Consider the following 19,809-nt stretch of genomic DNA (forward strand, 5'->3'; position numbering starts at 1 on the left):
CCAACTGTGAGCCCTATCTGATGCTGCTAAGTGAAGGGGCAGAGCCTGCAGTGGCTGGAAGAAAATGTCACAAGCTCTCAGCCTTTCTCAAAGCCCTGGCCAAGTATAAAACAGAGCATGAAGGTCCTTTCACCTTTCACTCCTTTCCCGCCCAGAAAGAACAGAGAACAGGGGCTCGCTCTTCTTCTGGGCTCTGCTACCTCCCCAGGCCCTCCCCTGCATTATACACCACAAAACACGGATGGCCGACTCCCCCTTAAATAGCTGTTTATTTGGCAGTGTGCTGGAAAGGGTGATGGACTTAGCATTCACAGACGACACCACACACCACTGTCACGAGGGAGGCAAGAGCGCGGGCAAGCCAGCCTGGAGCCCCGAGGAGGAGGCCCCCTCTTCAAGAGTGGGAGGGGGCGGGGCCTGGAGTGTTGGGGGCAGCCTGGGAACACCTCCGCTTAATAGGCGTGGTTAGAGACGAAGAGGGACTCGCTGGCAGCAGCCCCAGCCTGACCGCTTGGAGTGTACTTTCCTTGACAGGCGAGGCTGTTGGCCTAAGCAGGGAGAGGGGTGGAGTGAGAAGGGCTCTTCTCCGAGTCCCGTCCACCCAGGCACCCTAACCACCTTCTGCCCATCCTTACCAGGGCTCGCTTGACGTACTCCTCCTGCGCAGCCTTCAGGTTCTCCTTCTTCCCGCCCCAGGCCTTCAGGGCAGAGGCCTGCAGGGCTCGGCCGTAGGAGAAGGTCAGGGCCCAGGGCTTCAGCAGGGGGCACTTGTTAATGGCATTGAGGTTGATGGACGCCTCTTCCTCACTCTGGCCTCCAGACAGGAAGGTGATCCCTGTAGAGCAGGGGTGAGAGGCAAGAGGGGCTGTGGTCAGAGACCCAGGAAGCTGGCAGGAGCTGGTGGAAGCTGCCATGGAAATCCGTCCAAATGGGCATAGGGTTGTGGGTGGAGCTTATCTACTGCATAGAGGTCAACATGAGAGTGTGGGCCTCACCAGTGACAGCGGGGGGCACTGTGCGGCGCAGCGCTGTGACGGTCGCCATGGCAATCTCCTCGTGAGAAAACTTCTGGGTGCAAGCGTGGCCTGGGGTGACCATGTTGGGCTTCAGCAAGGTGCCTTCCAGGTAGATGTGGTGGTCACTCAGAGCCTTGTAGACAGCAGCCAGCACCTGGAACAGAGCAGGCGCACGAGGAGTAGTGGGGTGGAGGAGAGGATGGGGTTAGCCCCAGGGTCCCCGCCCAGCCACCTTGCACTGAGGCAGCCACTTACCTTCTCGGTCACATACTGGCAGCGCTTCAAGTCATGGTCCCCATCAGGGAGGATCTCAGGCTCCACGATGGGCACAATGCCATTCTGCAGGGTGAGGGACAGGGTCACTGTGAGGCCTCCTAACCCGGAGTCCCACCTACAGCTCTCCACAGCCACTGGTCAAGACCATGTCTTGATGATGCCAGGGACTCAGGCTTCAAAGCCCTCAGCAGATTACAGGAGACAGGAGCCTCCTCAGATCCACCCACAATCCCTCCTTGGCCCCTCTGCCTCGAATAGCCCTTGAGTGTCCTCCATGGGCCAAAGCTGATGCTTGCTTTGGGGGAGGTAGGCATCATGGCAGGTAATTTGCAAGTTAACAACACTGGAACCAAATGAGGTGGGAGGTGGCCTATTGGGGACCTGCAGGCCCACCTGCTGGCAGATGCTGGCATAACGGGCCAGGACATTGGCATTTTCCATGATGGCGAGGGCTGAGGGGGTGTGTTCCCCAATCTTCAGCACACAACGCCACTTGGCGAAGTCAGCTCCATCCTTCTTGTACTGGGCACAGCGCTCAGACAGCCCATCCAACCCTAAGAGAAGAGGGAGGGGTCAGAGCACGGTGGGGAGGGGCATGTGGTTTCCACTCCTCCCGGCACCCAAACCTGCTCTGGTTGGGTTCGTAGGGCAGAGAATCAAAGAGTTCTCACCTTGGGTGGTAGTCTCGCCATTTGTCCCTGCCAGGGGGACCACGCCCTTGTCTACCTGTTGGGGTCGGGGTAACAACATTAAGACACAGGAAATGACCTCTAGCACCCTTTCCACTGTCACCCTAGCTGGAGTACAGTGGTGGGATCTCAGCTCACTGAAGCCTCCACTTCCCGGGCTCAAGTGATCCTCCCGCCTCAGCCTCCTAAGTAGCTGGGTGTGCGCCTCTTTCCTCTTCTTTAGCCCCAGTCTTCCCCCACATTTACTTAATCCCTTAAGCTGCATCTCAGGGCTGGCAAATATTTTCACTTAGTTAAAATTTTTAGTTACTTAGGCTAATTAAGTATTTAGTTACTTAAGCTGGGCATGGTGGCTCATGCCTGTAATCCCAGCACTTTGGGAGGACGAGGCGGGCAGACCACGAGATCAAGAGATCAAGACCATCCTGGCTAACATGGTGAAACCCAGTCTCTACTAAAAATACAAAAAAAAATTAGCCAGGTGTGGTGGCAGGCGCCTGTAATCCCAGCTACTCGGGAGGCTGAGGCAGGAGAATGGCGTGAACCTGGGAGGCGGAACTTGCAGTGAGCCAAGAGATCGCGCCACTGCACTCCAGCCTGGGAGACAGCGAGACTCCATCTCAAAAAAAAAAAAAAAAAAAAAAATTTACTTAAAATGTTTAGTTACTAAAATACTTAGTTACAATTAAATTAAAATATTTTCACTTAGTTCACTTAGTAACAATCCTCTGAGACAGGATACGCTGGGATGTTATTTGACAACAGAAATGTTGAGTGAATTGGGTGTCCGACTGGGGCTCTGCCACTTACTCTGAGCAAAACACTTCACTTCCCTGAGCTTCTGAGATTTTCATCTGTAAAGTGGGAATGATACTGTTCTCTCAGAATTGTGAGGATTAAAAATGTCGAGTAAATGCCCTAAGCCTGAAGCAGGCTCCATGCAAGTCTCTAGGCCTCCAATCCAGCATTCATTCCATGCCTCACTAACCTGGATTTCCTTCCTCCACTTCCATCTCAAACCTCACATCCTGAGGCCCTGCCCCTTACCTTGATGCCCACAACACCGCCCTTGGATTTGATAACTTGGGGGAAGGGACGCCCATCATCCGCCTTTTGGTAGAGTGTCTCGTGGAAGAGGATGACACCCCCGATGCAGGGGTTCACGCGGTTGTCAGCTGTCAGCAGCAGCTGGCGGTAGAAGCGCCGGTTCTCCTCCGTGTTCTCGGTGCCAATGGACTGCAGCCGCTTGGCAATGCTCCCTGGGAGTGTCACATGGGAATTAGGGGATCAGCCTGCCACTCCCAACCCTGCACCCTCCACCCATTCTGTCTCCTGCCCGCACCAGTGGACTCATCTGCAGCCAGAATGCCCTTGCCGGGTGCCACGATGCGGTGAGCGATGTCAGACAGCTCCTTCTTCTGCTCCGGGGTCAGTGCTGGATATTGGTAGGGCATGGTGCTGGTAGTAGCAAGTTCCTGGGTACAGGAAACAGAGGGGAAGGACTAGTTAGCTGGGGTTTCCCATCATCTCCCGATGAGCAGGGCCCCTCTCCTGGAGGTCAGGGAAATGTTCCCTACCTCCTCTGCCCCACACCCAGCAGGCCCTGGGGCACTTCTGGTCCCCAGCTCTCCCGTACGCCCAACTTCCCTATGCTAGGCCTGCCCCTGTACCTTTCCTAACTCTGTCTGGTGCTGGGTGTTGCCCAGCTGAGGGTGGAGTTGCCCACTGGCAACTGGGGGAAAGGAAAAGGCCATAGCCATGGACAGGTGGGTCATGTTGAAGCTGGACCCTTCTGGCTTGCGCCTTGCCATGGGGTCACCTTGCCTGAAAACAAAACCGAACCAGAGTATTTTAGAATGTAAAGATCGTGAATCGACCAGAGGGCCCAACACCCTCGTGTGAAAGGGCCCAGATATGGGAAAGGTCTGTGCTTCAAGCCACAGAGCAACCCCGGAGCCAGATCTGAGATTAGAACCCAGTTCTTCTGACTGCCACTGGGGTGTTCCTCCCAATCCACTCAAGATCCCAGGGCTGGCCCAGGCTCCAAGGCTTCAAGGACATCCCAAGGTCAGGCTTTTCCCCACAAGGGAGGGGGCGGGTGGTAGGAAAGGAGTATTAGGAAAAAGATAAAAGAGCAAGAAGCCCAGGAAAGGGCGGCGGAACAAGTCCTAGCCCGAGGCGAGGAAAGCGGTGAGCTTTGCCGTCGTCACTGTTCCTACGGGGCAAGAACGTGGAGGGGCAAGCACCTTCCCCTGAAAAATGCTCCCGCCGCTTCGCACGGCGGCAGCTGTTCCGGGCTCAGAATCAAGGTCGCCCGATAAGGAGAGACAAGGAAAGTGTTAATGGGGCATCAAGCACCGCGGAGGGGTTTCCCCTCCTCGCGAAGGGCGCCCCGTTTCCCAGGGCAGAAACCAACCTCCCACTTGCGAGAACCCTGGGGCTGTACACGGGCCGGCCTCCACCCCTCACTGCCTCTTAGGATCCCCGCCAGGGCTAAGGGGCCCTAATCCTTTGCCACAGGGGTCCCTGCAAGAAAAGGGGAGGGGAATCGTCCTTCATCTCGTCCGGCTTCCTCCCCCGCCATGACTCAGCGCGCGCAGCCGCTGCATTGCGCAGTTAAGGGACCTCAGGCTGGAGGGGCCGGGGAGCCTGTGTGTGGCTGGTAGTGGGGAGACGCTGGCATGGGGTGGGGGGGGGGCCACCACGAGGACGCCCAACCCGCCACTGCCCCCAAGATCCCTCTCCACGGTCCCTGGTTCCCACACGTGAAGAGGGGCGCTCACCTGGCACAGGAGAGGGGCGGGTGTGCAGGGTGCGGCGGCAGAGGGCGGCGGGCTGGCGAGTGGACTCAGGGAGCGAACGCAGCACTCGTCACCAGGACCCCTTCTGCGGCGCGTTCCGAGAGGAACGCAGCCGATTCAGCCTCGGAGGGGGCGGCGCAGGGGGCGGGCAGGAGAAAGGCGGCGCCCGGCCTTTTAAAGGCACCACTCCGCCCCCCCGCCGCCGAGTTTTTTCCTTTACGAGGAGCTGGCGGCGTCCAATGGCAGGCGATGGACTGGGCTACGGGCCGCCCCCGAGAGGCGCAGCCCAGAGGCCGCGCTAGTTAGGGGCGGGCGCGGAGAACACGATCCCTCCCCACCCTCCTCGGACGTGACTCGGACCACATCCCGCGGGTCGCTAGGGCCCTCCCCTCCGCTCCTTTCCCCCAGCCTGGCGCGGTCTGGGGCGCCGTGACTCAGCCAGAATGTTGGCAATGGAGGAGGGGGGGACGGGGAAGTGGAGGACGCGGATGGAAAAGTCGGAAACGAAGGAGGCTGAGTTTCGCCTCCCAGGCCCAGCTCGCGGCCCGGGGCCGCCCCAGCTGCCGGCATTCGCGGCTGTAGCGCGTGTCACCATAGGGGCCACATCGCGCAGTCGTACGTTAGCCTGCCTCGCCCGCGGGCTGCATCGGCGCGGAGCCGACCCCATGTCAGTGGCCCAGGCGTAAGGGAGGCGGAGGAAAGGGCAGCGAGGACACGCAGGGAGCGTGAGAAGGCGGCGGAACTAGCGGCGCGCGGAGGCGAGGCCTCCCAGTGCGAGCTCCAGGCTGGCTGGCCGGGCTGGGTCGCGCATGCGTGCGCGCTCTCCGCCCGGGCCGCCGCAGCCAGGCTGGTAGTCCTCTGCGCCACCGAAAACCAGAATGTGCGGCTATGCACCGGCCGCTGCTCGGCCTCGGGCATGCGGGGTCACAGTTCCTGCCAAACGTCTTCCTTGCGCCTGACTTCCTTCTCCAGAAGAAAATCCGTCCCCGAACTGATCTGCCTCCCAGATGCTGGCATGGGCTCCTATCGTCCAAGTCTCCCCTCCTCACCCGGACCCCATCTGGACCCTGTCGGCCCAACCCCATCCCCACTCCGGCCCGGTCCTGCAAGGGGCCCACCTGCGGCGAGGCTGAAGGAGCCGGCAGAGCCTGGTCAGCAGCGAGTGAGCCAGGGGTGCCCGGGCTGGTTATAAGGCAGCTCCTGCCCGCCCCACACGTGTCCCCGACCTTCTCTGATGACCCCTGCCCTTTTCCCGCCACGGATCCTCTGGCAGGGACCTATATTTAGGGAAACCTGAAGCCCCTGACATTCACACCAGCGTGGGGCCCGGCATGGGGGAAGGGGGAGGAAGCCTTGGGTCGGCCCTATTGATGGGGAGGGAGCCCCTGCCCACTCACCGGTGCTTCAGAGGAAAATTCTTCCTTGGAAATCCAGACGGAGGCCCTTGGTTGTCAAGAGAAATAAATCTTTGGCCAGGGACCTGTGGGAAGGAAAGGGGTGAGGGGACTCGGATCACGTGGCCTGCCTGGCTCCTTCTCTAATCTCCCTCCTCCCCTGACTCCCTGCCGTGATGGTGGCTGTTCTGATTCTCTGGAGCCCTGGGGTTTTTTTAAGAAGGAAAGCAGATACTGGCACTACACTCACCTACCAAAATAACGGAGAGTCCGTGGACGGAGTGTGGTTGGGGCACCCCTGCGAACCCGGTACTCAAGGGCCAGGCTCCTCCTATAACACTTGTGTGTGGTGAGCAGCGCCACCCCCCTGCCCAACTTCAAATAGAATCCTTGACTTGGGGAGGGGAAGGGGAGCCGGGGCACCTGCCCGAGCACTAGCCCCTCTCTTTTCTGGCCCTCCAGAGGAGCTGCCGTCCAGCCGGCCAACAGTCCTGCCCTGCAGGGAGCCAGGCCCTGCGCTGCCACTTCCAGTTTCCAGGCCTGGGTGCTGGGCAGGCCATCTGTGGTTCCAGTGGCCTGGGGAAAGGCTCTTCAAGGAGGAGGGCACATGGGCCCTGGGGGCTGGCCGCTCCCCAGAGGGCAGGGGCCCTGGGTCCTCATCGGAGCTTGATCTCGAAGCAGAGACAGTTGAGGCTCTGGCAGTCGGGGAGCTGGCACGTACAGGCACAGTCGCAGAGTGGGCAGCAGCGGGGGCAGAGAGGTGCCCAGTCCTGAGGGAGGAGAGAGAGGGGTGAGGGAGGTGGGATGGGGCCAAGTCTGTTGCTCTCTAAGGGGAGAAGGGAACAGAGCGGCCTGGGAAATCTCACTTGCCCAGTGGAACAGAGGGTACTGTCCATCATTCCCAGGAACAGTGCAGTTCCCTGTGCTGTTGAAAAATCAGCAGTGAGTCCTTGTTCTGAACAACTGAGTTCAGGAGCTAGAAGCAATGATTCAGAGTTCTCTCCTTCTCATTTTATGTGTGAGGAGACTGAGGACCAGAGAGCAACTGGCCCTGGGTCCCATGCTAGAATTTGGGCCTCCCGGTATCAAGCTCAAAAGATGGTTCTGCTACAGTCCTGGGGTCTGTGCAGTTGAGGCAGTAGACAGAGAAAGCACACACATTTTTCTGTCCATCATGAAAATGACTTGTGGGCTTTATGGACTTCAGCATGAGACCAAAATAGAGGGTCTCATTCACCATTTTCGAGCATCTACTCTGCGCAACGAACAGACCGCATTCATGAATGATTTTAAAAATCTTTACAGGTATCTTTGAAAATGGCAATTTACATATTTTTAATTTTTAATTTTTTTTTTTTGAGACAGGGTCTCACTCTGTTGCCCAGGGTGGAGTGCAATGGTGCAATCTTGGCTCACTGCAACCTCCACCTCCTGGGTTCAAGTAATTCTTCTGCCTCAGCCTTCTGAATAGCTGGAACTACAGGTGTGAGCCACCACACCCAGCTAATTTTTGTATTTGTAGTAGAGATGGGGGTTTCACCATGTTGGTCAGGCTGGTCTCGAACTCCTGACCTCAGTTGATCTACCTGCCTCAGCCTCCCAAAGTGCTAGGATTACAGGAGTGAGCAACTGTGCCCAGCCGTTTTTTTTTTTTTTTCCCGAGACAGAGTTTCACTCTTGTTGCCCAGGCTGGAGCACAATGGCGTGATCTCCACTCACTGCAACCTCCACCTCCGGATTCAAGCGGTTCTCCTGCCTCAGCCTCCCGAGTAGGTGGGATTGCAGGCATGTGCCACCACACCTGGCTAATTTTGTATTTTTAGTACAGACGGGGTTTTGCTATGTTGACCAGGCTGGTCTTGAACTCCTGACCTCAGGTATCTGCCTGCCTTGGCCTCCCAAAGTGTTGGGATTACAGGCATGAACCACCATGCTTGGCCCATTTTTTGTATCTTTTTTTTTTTTTGAGACGGAGTCTTGCTCTGTTGCCAGGTTAGAGTGCAATGGCGCGGTCTTGGCTCACTGCAACCTCCACCTCCTGGGTTCAAGCGATTCTCCTGCCTCAGCCTCCCAAGTAGCTGGGATTACAGGCACGTGCCACCACGCCCGGCTAATTCATTTTTTGTATTTTTTTTGTAGAGACAGGGTTTCATCATGTTGCCCAGGCTAGTCTCAAACTCCTGGGCTAAACCCACCTTGGTCTTCCAAAGTGCTGGGATTACAGGCATGCGCCACTGCACCCAATCAATTTTAATGTTTTCAAAAGAATTAGATCTATTTGTTTGTTTGTTTTTTCAGACGGAGACTTGCTCTGTCGCCCAGGCTGGAGTGCAATGGCGGGATCTCGGCTTGCTGCAACCTCTGCCTCCTGGGTTCAAGTAATTCTCCTATCTCAGCCTCCTGAGTAGCTGGGATTACATGCGCCCGCCACTACGCCCAGCTAATTTTTGTATTTTTAGTAGAGACAGGGTTTCACCATGTTAGTCAGGCTGGTCTCGAACTCCTGACCTCAGGTGATCTGCCCACCTTGGCCTCCCAAAGTGCTGGGATTACAGGTGTGAGCCACCACGCCCAGCCTTATATCTTTTAATTACCAGAATCCTGAGTAATGGGCTTCTTTACAAAAGAGAAAATGGATGGTTGGACATGGTGGCTCACACCTGTAATCCCAACAACTTGGGAGGCCAAGGTGGGCGGATCACTTAAGGTCAGGAATTCAAGACCAGTTGGGCCAACATGGCGAAACCTCTTCTCTACTAAAAACACAAAAATTAGCTGGGCGTGGTGGCATGCACCTGTCATCCTAGCTACTCAGAAGCCTGAAGCAGGAGAATTGCTTGAGCCTGGGAGGCAGAGGTTGCAGTAAGCCGAGATCGACCCACTGCACTCCAGCCTGGGCAACAGAACAAGACTCTGCCTCAAAAAAAAAAAAAAAAAAAAAGGAAATGGAGGCATAGACAGAGAGGCAAGTGATGGGAATGGAGCTGGAATGTACAGTCCTGCCTGCAATCCCCCTTGAGCCCTCTGCCTCCCAGTGCCAGGAGCATCAGCCTCTCTCTGGGTCTGCCAGGGCAGGGGCAGCTCATCCCATGTTCTCCACTGAGCTAGCACTGGACTCATGCTCAGCAGGTGTCTGAGGTATAAATGAATGCTGAATGAATGGATGAATCTAAGCATATCATTTGCCTTCTTTAGGCAAAGAAGAAAGAAGAGGGCTTCTCAGCTCCTGGAGGAAACAATGTCTGTCTCTTGGGGAACATGAACAGCGTATCCTTAGAGGCAAGAAGGGAGAACTGGTCTATCCAGTGCACTGCTGTCCTCCCCTGGGGCAGGGATGACTCGCAACTGCCTTAGGCATGGGCTGGAGTCAGGCCAAATGGCTGAAGTGGCCCAGGATGGCTGGGTGACAGAAGATTGGCTCCTTGAGGCCAGAGGCAGAGGTAGTGACAGTCACAGTTGTACAGTTCAATCAGAAACTTGGCCAAGCCAGGAATAGGGGAATGACCTTTCCAACAACTGAGGTTTCGGGGTGTGGTGTCAGATGGCTGGTGAAATCAGATATCACTAGGGGCTGCAGTGAGGGGAGGGGACCTGCCACCTGCAGGGACAGGGGTCTGAATTGGGCTGTGCTACTGTCAACAGAACTGCCTCCTGGGGGAGGCTAGAACTGTCATGGTGGAAGGGAGAGAGAGAAGTGATTTTCTTGTGTTTGATGAGGGTGTGATTTGGGGTGTCTCTAGGGAGTCTCAGTCTGGGGATGAAATCGCTTCTGTGGGCTTTTGAAGGACCACACCATCATTCTGTGCACAGAACTCGTGGCTGAGAGAGGCTCTGCTGCCATTACCTCAGAAAAGAGGGTATTAAAAGCATTTCTTGGCTCTCTCCCTTGGAAGGGTTTAGATCTTGTCATTAATAACTGGCTAATGGATTTCTCAACTGTTAAAAGCAGCCATGTGGCTTCTGGAAGGAATCTGCTGTTTAAGTACGTTAAACAAGGACTCCGCAAGACTGTTAACCCTTGTGCCTCTCCTGGCTCTCAGGAGAGTTTTTCACTTGAATTTTTCCTGTTGTCTCTTTGAGAGCCAGCCATCATCATACAGATGGTTAAAGCTCAGGCCCTAGAGTCAGTAAGGCCTGGGTTTGAACCTCAGCTTGGCTAATTCATTTTTTCAGCCTCAGTTTCCTCATTTATAGGAATATAACACCTAAGGCCGGGTGCAGTAGCTCACACCTGTAATCCCAGCACTTTGGGAGGCCGAGGCGGGCGGACCACCTGAGATCAGGAGTTCAAGACTAGCCTGGCCAACAACATGGTGAAACATCATCTCTATTAAAAATACGAAAATTAGCTGGGTGTGGTGGCGCATGCCTGTGGTCCCAGCTACTTGGGAGGCTGAGGTGGGAGACTTGCTTAAACCCGGGAGGTGGAGATTGCAGTGAGCCGAGATTGTTTTACTGCACTCCAGCCTGGGCAACAGAGTGAGACTCCGTCTCAAAAGAATAAAATAAAATAAAATGAAAAAATATAACACCTACTTCATAAGGCCATTGTGGGGAATCGGTGGAAAGAACTAAGCATGATGCCTGGTATGTAGTGAGTGCGGAACGAAAGAGAGCTGTTCTTGGCTGGGCACGGCGGCTCACGCCTGTATGTAATCCCAGCACTTTGGGAGGCCAAGGCAGGCGGATCACTTGAGGTCAGGGGTTCAAGACCAGCCTGGCCAACATGGTGAAACCCTGTCTCTACTAAAAATACAAAATTAGCCGGGCATGGTGGCAGGTGCCTGTAATCTCAGCTACTTGGGAGGCTGAGTCAGGAGAATCACTTGAACCTGGGAGACGGAGGTTGCAGTGAGCCGAGATTACACCACCGCATTCCAGCCTGGGCAACAGGGAGCACTGGCACTCCAGCCTGGGCGACAAGGGAGACCCTGTCTGGGGGAAAAAAAAAAAGAAAGAAAGAAAAAGAAAGATATAAGAGAGATTTTTTTTTTTTTTGAGACGGAGTCTTGCTCTCCCGGGCTGGAGTGCAGTGGTGCGATCTTGGCTCACTGCAAGCTCCGCCTCCTGGGTTTCACGCCATTCTCCTGCCTCAGCCTCCCGAGTAGCTGGGACTACAGGCATATACCACCTATGCCCGGCTAATTTTTTTTTGTATTTTAGGAGAGACGGGGTTTCACCATGTTAGCCAGGATGGTCTCGAACTCCTGACCTTGTGATCCGCCCGCCTTGGCCTCTCAAAGTGCTGGGATTACAGGCATAAGCCACCGCACCCGGCCTGAAAGAGAGCTATTCTTATCATAGCTTCTTCCCTCAGCAGTGGTTCTTAACCTGATGTGCATCAGAATCATGTGAGAACTTGTACAAGATTCACAAACTCTAGCCCCAGCCCAGACCTGAGTGTGGGGCCTAGATGCCTGGCTTTCCTTTTAAGTCCCATACCTGCTTCTGATCGCATGCAGGGCTGAGCAACCGCTGCTCCATAGCACGTCATCTCTCACCCTCTGTTGTAATGGCCTAGTTATTTCTCTCTCTCCATCACCAGAATGGAAGCCCTGCGAGGCTGGGGACCATCTCCATCTTCTTTCTGCTGAGTTCCCAAGGCCCTAGACAGTGCCTCAACAGTAACTTCATAAATCTTTGGTGAGTGAGTCAATGAATGAATGAATGAATGAGAACCTTGCAACATGCACATGAAAGAAGCAAAGCAGGCCAGGCGTGGTGGCTCACGCCTGTAATCCCAGCACTTTGGGAGGCCAAGGCGGGCAGATCACAAGGTCAGGAGATCAAGACCATCCTGGCTAACACGATGAAACCCCATCTCTACAAAAAATACAAAAAATTAGCCAGGTGTGGTGGCAGGCACCTGTAATCCCAGCTACTCGGGAGGCTGAGGCAGGAGAATCGCTTGAACCCGAGAGGCGGAGGTTGAAGTGAGCCAAGATTGCACCACTGCACTCCAGCCTGGGTGACAGAACAAGACTCCGTCTCAAAAAAAAAAAAGAAAAAAGAAGCAGAGCAGGCGAGCAGGCACATTTCTCCCTCAGTAAGGAAGAGAAACCTGGGTTTCTGTTCCAGCTGGTCCAGCCATATCACCTCCAAGTCACTCCAGCCTCCGTAAGCCTCAGGGTCTACAGCTGCCAAGTGGCAAGACATTTGTAACCTCCCGGGCTGTTATTACAAGGAAACTGAAGAGGGAGGGACTTAAATGTACTTTGTGGAAAGACAGCTCAAGGACAGAAAGAACCTGCCCTGCGCTCCACCCTGTTAAAACCCTTCCTAGCTCCAGCAGAAACCGGAGAGGATCAGGCCCTGATGTCTCCAGGTTTGAAAGTTCTTGCAGCACTCTGTGGGGAAGGTGGGAGGGCCCAGTTTATCCTTACAATGCACCTCACCTATCCTCTCTCCCAACGAGGTGATGAGTCCCTGGCTATTCACTTCAAATAGACAGAAGGGGTAGGGGGCAGCATCCCCAGGACAGGGGGCCAGAAATCACTTTCTAATGGAGCATCTCCTCTAAGACAGGAGGTTTTTTTGCTTTGGGTTTTTTTTTTTTTTTTGAGACAGAGTCTCACTCTGTCACCCAGGCTGGAGTGCAGTGGCATGATCTCAGCTCACTGCAACCTCTACCTCCCAGGTTCAAGCGATTCTCCTGCCTCAGCCTTTCCAGTAGCTGGGATTACAGGTGAGTGCCACCACGCCAAGACAGGAGTTTTCAGAACCCAAGGTCTCCTCCTTTTGCCCTTCTGCCCCTCAGCCCCAAACCTGGGACGCCTCTGCTGACTGCCCCTGGCAAACCAGAAGCTGATTATCTGAAAAAGCGCTCCTTGCCCTACAATTTACTTCAAAACTGAAAACATGCCAGGGATTAGCACCAATCACCATGTGCCCAAGTTATGAATTTTCTTTTATCCTCCCCTTCCATCCTAGGGAAGGAAGGTCACCACTCCAAGGGCAGGCGCTTTGCTGTCTGAATCGCTGAGCTCAAAATACCCATTCCTCAGGAAGGTGGTCGATTACATTTAACATCTTTAAACCCACAAATGCAAACAGGCTTGTCTTCTGCAAGCCAGGCTTCTCCCCTGAGGATTCTACCTCAGCTAACGCTGTGGAGCTATTTGCGATGCAAGGCTCTCCTGCGTAACACTCTGGAGAAGCCACTAAACTTCCCTAAGCCAGCTTACTCTCCACTGCAGGAGGAGGACAGTAACCCCTACGTGTCTACACGTACAGGCATGGATAGGTGGCCAAGTGTGATGTCAGGTTAAAAAGGGCAAGTAGAGGCTGAGCCCGGTGGCTCACATCTGTAATTCCAGCACTTTAGGAGGCCAAGGCAGGCAGATCACCTGAGGTCGGGAGTTCGAGACCACCCTGACCAACATAGAGAAACGCTGTCTCTACTAAAAATACAAAATTAGCCGAGTGTGGTGGCGCATCCCTGTAATCCCAGCTACTTGGGAGGCTGAGGCAGGAGAATCGCTTGAACCCAGTAGGCAGAGATTGCAGTGAGCCGAGATTGTACCATTGCACTCCAGCCTGGGCGACAAGAGCGAGACTCATCTCAAAAAAAAAAAAAAGGGGGGGGGCAAGTAGAGGCTGGGCTTGGTGGCTCACGCCTGTAATCCCAGCACTTTGGGAGGCTGAGGATGGCAGATCGCTTGAGCCCAGGAGTTCAACATCAGCCTGGGCAACAAAATGAAACCCCATCTGTGCAAAAGATATAAACATTAGCTGGGTGTGGTGGCATGCACCTGTAGTCTCAGCTGCTCAGGAGGCTGAGGTGGGAGGATTGCTTGAGCCCAGGAGGCAGAGGCTGCAGTGAGCTATGATTGTACCACCGGACTCCAGCCTGGGTGACAGAGCAAGATCCTGTCTCAAAAAAGGCGGGGGATAGGGGGACAGTAGCAGGTATGATGAAATAACCTACGTGATACCACCCCATTTTTGCCAAATAATGGTAAAATACAGCAGTGATAATACTGTATTAATATATGACAGATACATGTAAAACACAGCAACTTTGGGATAGAGAGTGGGTTTGTAAAGTGATTGGTACTTTCCATGTATTTCTATATGTATACTTTGTAAATAATACTTTTTGTAATCAGAAAAAAATATAGGTTTTAAAAAATACCCAGCTTTGGATCACCTGAGGTCAGGAGTTCGAGACCAGCCTGGCCAACATGGTGAAACCCTGTCTCTAATAAAAATACAAAAAAAAAAAATCAGCCAGGCGTGGTGGCACATGCCTGTAATCCCAGCAACTCAGGAGGCTGAGGCAGGAGAATCACTTGAACCTGGGAAGCGGAGGTTGCAGTGAGCTGAGACCACACCATTCCATTCCAGCCTGGGCAACAAGAACTAAACTCCATCTCTAAAAAAAAAAAACAAAAAAAACCAGCTCTCCAGGAGTTTGAGGCTGCAGTAAGCTATGATTGTGCCACTGCACTCTAGCCCGGGTGACAGACCAAGATTCTGTCTCTAACACAAAAAACAAACAAAAAAAATGGCCGGGCTCAGTGGCTCACACCTGTAATCTTAGCACTTTGGGAAACCGAGGTGGGCAGATCACGAGGTCAGGAGTTCGAGACCAGCCTGGCCAACATGGTGAAACCCTGTCTCTACTAAAAATACAAAAATTAGCTGGGCGTGGTGGCAGACGCCTGTATTCCTACTACTCAGGAGGCTGAGGCAGGAGAATTGCTTGAACCCAGGAGATGGACGTTGCAGTGAGCTGAGATTACACCACTGTACTCCAGCCTGGGCGACAGAGCGAGACTCCATCTCAAAAAAAAAAAAAAAAAAACCATGGCTGGGCCTTGGTGGCTCATGCCTGTAATCCCAGCACTTTGGGCAGCCAAGGCGGGTGGATCATTTGAGGTCAGGAGTTCGAGACCAGCCTGGCCAACATGGTGAAACCCCGTCTTTACTAAAAATATAAAAATTAGCCGTATGGTAGTTGTGTGAGCCTATAATCCCAGCAACTCAGGAGGCTGAGGCAGGAGAATCACTTGAGCCTGGGAGGTGAAGGTTGCAGTGAGCCTAGATCACACCACTGCACTCCAGCCTGGGTGAGAGAGTGGAACCCTGTCTGAAACAACAACAAAAAGAAAAGAAGAGGGGAGGGGAGGGGAGGGGACAGGAGGACCCAGCTCTGGAGGGAGGAAAGAAAAAAAAAAAAACTCAGTTCTCAGTTCTCAGGGTTGTTGGGAAAAACAAAGGTCCGTAAAGAGGCCCTATACCTAAAACATAGTTCATTCGGTGAACGGAAAGGAGCTGTGTGAGCTGTTTTTTCATTTAGCTCCCAGTTTTAGTTAGAAGTGCTGGCTATGTGCTCTACATGTTACCCACATCACCTTTCTCCAGCTGGCACCCTATTTTATTTTCTTCAAGTAGCTTTCATCACCAGACATTATCTGATAGGTTGTTTTTACCTGGCTCCACATGATTCATGCCCTGGAACCGTGCCTGGCCTTGAGAAGGTACTCAGTAATAAATGTTGTTGAGCAAAAAAATGAATGCACCGATCATACCTAGATCAGGGCTCAGTGGGGCAGGGGGTAGGAATGGAACTCACAGCTCCGGTGGGCTGGGGGCAGCAGGCATCCAGGAAGTGGGCTGGGCTAGGCAGAGGAAAGTCGCAGGCTTCTGCACAGGTCCAGCAGCAGTCTGGGGGCCCAGAGGAACCTTGCTTCCTGCAGGGGGAGCTACCGTCCGCGCAGCAGCCCTGGGCCTAGATCACAGGGTTCAGGATGTGGAACAGGCAGCAGGTAGTGACAGCCAAGGCAGCTTTCCCGAGGGGGCAGGAAAAGGTGTGGCTGGGGACAGGAGAGGAGGGACCCCCTGGTATCAGAAAACGGATAGATGCAAGGGCTAAATGTCAAGTGTCTCAGGGTAAGAGCCTGCAGATGAAGGGACAGGTTACCGGGATTCCTCTTCCCCAGAGCCCACCCTTTATCCCCAACCAGACCCCTCACCAGCAGGCAGTGCCTAGTCAGCAGGACTAGACCCAGCAGCAACAAATAGATGCCCACAGCGATGAAGACGATGGCAGGGATGGGGAGCAGCAGGGGAGGGCTGCTGACAGGAGCCGGGGTTGGATTCCACGGGCTAGAGGAGGCCTGGACGAGTACAGGAGGAAGGGGTGACAAGGAGGTGGAGAGGGGCTGCAGGAACACGGGAATACCATGAGGGACTCGGAGGTGGCTGGGAGAGGAACGGCCACCAGATGGTGGAGAGAGCATTAACAGGACTACACCCTGACTCATTATCTTGTGCCCCGAGCCTGCCTTTTCCCCTATCATTCCCAGTTCAGCAACATCAAGCACTTCAGCATTCTAGAGTCTTCTAGGGTTTACTGATTTTCCTTATGGAATGCCTCTCCAAAGAGATCTCTTGTCTCTGACTCCCTTGCCACTCCTTTACCATCCCTCAGCCCACATTACCGGCTTCTGTCATCCAACCTGCAATTTTGCCCCTTTCCACACCAGGTGTATCCCTCCCTCCCTTACAATCCATCAATGGCTCCCAGTAACTCACTTAAAATTTTTTCTATTATTTATTTTATTATTATTATTATTTTTGAGACGGAGTATCACTCTGTCACCCAGGCTGCAGCAGTGGGGCGAGCTTGGCTCATGCAACCTCCGCCACCCGGGTTCAAGGGATTCTCCTACTTCAGCCTCCCGAGTAGCTGGGATTACAGGTGCGCGCCACCACGCGCAGCTAATGTTTGTATTTTTAGTACAGAGGGGGTTTTGCCATGTTGGCCAGGCTGGTCTTGAACTCCTGATCTCAGGTGATCCGCCCGCCTCGGCTTCCCAAAGTGCTGGGATTCCAGGCATGAGCCACCGCACCTGGCCAATTTTTTTAGAGACAATGTCTCACTCTGTCACCCAGGCTGGAGTGCAGCGGCATGATGATGGCTCGCTGCAGCCTCGAGCTCCTGGGCTTAAACGATCCTCCCAACCTCAGCCTCCTCAGTAGCTGGAATTACAGGCGACAGCCACCACGCCTGGCACTTAAAACTTATGTCAGTGACAAAATTCCCAATTTAGCCCTGCCTACCTCTCTCCCTCCCCCTCTTCCAAACACACGATAGCCCTAGCAGTTCCCCAAATGCTGCAGCCTCCCTCTCACCCCCAGGCTGTTTCCTCTGCCGGAAATGCCTTTTCTCCTGGATTACTTGGTCAACTCCTTATCTTGCCAGGAATACCAGAAATGTGCCCTCCCGTGGGAAGTCCATTCCTGGCACTCTTCCTCACAGCTCTGGTCCTGAGCTGGCAGGGTGTAGTCTGTGTTGGGTAGAATCCCCCTCCCCAGTCCGTGCTGGAAGACAGGCCCAGTCGGGGTTAGGACAGGGCGCTGAGGGGGCCCAGAGAGGGGAAGGGGCCCGGACTTACGTCCATGGGGCAGGGCAGAGCCAGTCAGTCCGGGAGCTGCAGAAGGAAGGTTCTCGGTCTCAGAGGCTGAGAGGCACCGTTAGACCGGGGTGCCCACCCTCCTTCCCTTTCCTGTTTGGGGAAACTGAGGCCATGGCTGGGCCGGAGGGTGGAATTCGGGAAGGGGAATCGGGGGCTGGGGATCCGAGGCGGCGCCTTCCTCTCAGGCTCCAGCGCGCCCCAGGCCACTCCCCTCCTCAGTCCCCACACGCCGGGCTTCCCCGGTCGGTCAGCACCCATCACCTGCACCCTCGGGCCACGGGCAATTCACGGATTCCGCGCCGAGCTGGGTCCAATCGGCCGAGGGGCCGGCTCCGCCTAGAAGCCGTTCGCGGCATCCCGTTGTTGCCATGGTGACCAGAGCGGTGTTTGTACGGCGGCCGCCGAGGCCCAAACTCCCTCCTCCCGCCTCGCGCTTCCCGCCTCCCGCCTGAACTTCCACTGCCACCGGCTCTGCGCCGCCGCGGCCCTCGGGGCTTTCTCGCGGGGAGCGAAGGAGAAGAGCGAATCCTGCCGCCGCCCGCCTGGGTCGGATCCTCATCAGATGCTGGACGTTGGAGGAGGCACCGGGTTCTGGGGCGCCACAGGAGGATTGAACCCCCAGGCTACACCCACGACTTGGATGTATCTCCGGCCAAGCCACTAAGCATCTGCAAAAGGGAGAAACGCCTGCCGCTCAGGGATATTGTAAACATCAAAGCTACTTTTTATATTTTATTTTTATTTATTTATTTATTTATTTATTTATTTATTTATTTATTTTTGAGACGGAGTCTCGCTCTGTCGCCCAGGCTGCAGTGCAGTGGCGCGATCTCGGCTCACTGCAACCTCCGCCTCCCGGGTTCAAGCGATTCACCTGCCTCAGCCTCCCGAGTAGCTGGGATTACAGGCGCGCACCACCACACCCGGCTAATTTTTGTATTTTTAGTAGAGACAGGGTTTCGCAATGTTGACCAGGCTGGTCTCGAACTCCTGTCCTCAGGTGATGCGCCCGCCTCAGCCTCCCAAAGTGCTGGGATTATAGGCGTGAGCCACCGCACCCGGCCCGGTTCTTTTTTTCTGATTTATTGATTGATTGATTGATTGATTTTTTTGAGACGGAGTTTCGCTCTTGTCTCCCAGGCTGGAGTGCAATGGCGTGATCTTGGCTCACTACAACCTCTGCCTCCTGGGTTCAAGCGATTCTCCTGCCTCAGCCTCCCGAGTAGCTGAGATTACAGGCGACTGCCACCACGCACACCTAATTTTTGTATTTTTAGTAGAGACGGGGTTTCACCATGTTGGCCAGGCTGGTCTCGAACTCCTAACCTCAGGCAATCCCGCCCACCTTGGCCTCCCAAAGTGCTAGGATTACTGGCATGAGCCACCGTGCCTAGCCTTTTTTTCTGAATTTTTAGAGATGTGGTCTTGCTATGTTGTTCAGGCTGGTCTTGAACTCCTGGGCTCAAGCAGTCCTCCAGCCTCAGCCTCCCAGGTAGCTGGGATTACAGGCATAAGCCACCTTCAATAGGATCTGCTGAAGCTTCCTGAACCAGTGTGTAGGGTCTCACGTTTCCACAGCTTTGCAGTTGCTGATCCCTCTGCCTGGAACACCCTCTGTCTTCCCCTCAAATCTCTTCCTTATCCCTCAAGCATGTCCTCAGTTTTGCCTCTGTGAGGTCTCCCTGCCAACCTCAGGCAGAGGTGGCTGCTTTGGACTGTGAATTCCCACAGCATCTTACAGATACTGTTGTTCTAGCACTTCTCACAAGATACTTGAATTCCTCACTTCCATGTCTGGCTCCACAATTAGACTGCAAGTGTCTGGGGCCTGGTCTGAGTCATCTCCGTATCCTGAGCTCTAGTACTTGGCCTAGCCCTGGGAGCCTTGGTGAATACTCACTGATTCTTTTTCTTTCTTTCTTTCTTTTTTTTTTTTTGAAACGGAGTTTTGCTCTTGTTGCCCAGGCTGGAGTGCAATGGTGTGATCTCAGCTCACTGCAACCTCGGCCTCCTGGATTCAAGCAATTCTCCTGCCTCAGCTTCCAGAGTAGCTGGAAGTGCCACCATGGCCAGCTAATTTTGTATTTTTAGTAGAGACGGGGTTTCTCCATGTTGGTCAGGCTGGTCTCGAACTCCCGACCTTAGGTGATCTGCCCGCCTTGGCGTCCCAAAGTGCTGGGATTACAGATGTGAGCCAGTGTGCCTGGCCT

At 54.3% G+C, this 19,809-nt stretch overlaps 2 protein-coding genes across 6 annotated transcripts; both read right to left on the reverse strand.

Moving 5' to 3' along the window:
* Positions 1-250: 250 nt before the first annotated feature.
* ALDOA (aldolase, fructose-bisphosphate A) lies at positions 251-6,268 on the reverse strand. Of its 4 annotated transcripts, XM_054533180.1 has the most exons (10): positions 4,398-4,743; positions 3,652-3,805; positions 3,324-3,456; positions 3,029-3,240; positions 1,964-2,018; positions 1,686-1,846; positions 1,272-1,355; positions 996-1,170; positions 636-835; positions 251-548 (listed from the first exon to the last, which is right to left on the reverse strand). In XM_054533180.1, exons 2-10 carry the CDS (start codon positions 3,790-3,792, stop codon positions 453-455), a joined length of 1,257 nt encoding a protein of 418 aa, XP_054389155.1. In that variant the 5' UTR covers positions 3,793-3,805; positions 4,398-4,743; the 3' UTR covers positions 251-452.
* Positions 6,269-6,812: 544 nt separating this feature from the next.
* LOC129047191 (keratin-associated protein 10-2) lies at positions 6,813-17,987 on the reverse strand. Of its 2 annotated transcripts, XM_054533778.1 has the most exons (5): positions 17,861-17,987; positions 17,579-17,614; positions 16,154-16,297; positions 15,754-15,909; positions 6,813-6,946 (listed from the first exon to the last, which is right to left on the reverse strand). In XM_054533778.1, the coding sequence occupies exons 2-5, from the start codon at positions 17,582-17,584 to the stop codon at positions 6,833-6,835; spliced, it is 420 nt and encodes a 139-aa protein (XP_054389753.1). In that variant the 5' UTR covers positions 17,585-17,614; positions 17,861-17,987; the 3' UTR covers positions 6,813-6,832. The 2 variants fall into 2 exon arrangements, with proteins under 2 accessions (XP_054389753.1, XP_054389752.1); XM_054533777.1 differs by having other exon boundaries at positions 16,154-17,614.
* Between the last annotated feature and the right edge of the window lie 1,822 nt (positions 17,988-19,809).

Source organism: Pongo abelii, chromosome 18 (assembly GCF_028885655.2).
Source record: "Pongo abelii isolate AG06213 chromosome 18, NHGRI_mPonAbe1-v2.0_pri, whole genome shotgun sequence".
Classification (NCBI taxonomy): domain Eukaryota; kingdom Metazoa; phylum Chordata; class Mammalia; order Primates; family Hominidae; genus Pongo; species Pongo abelii.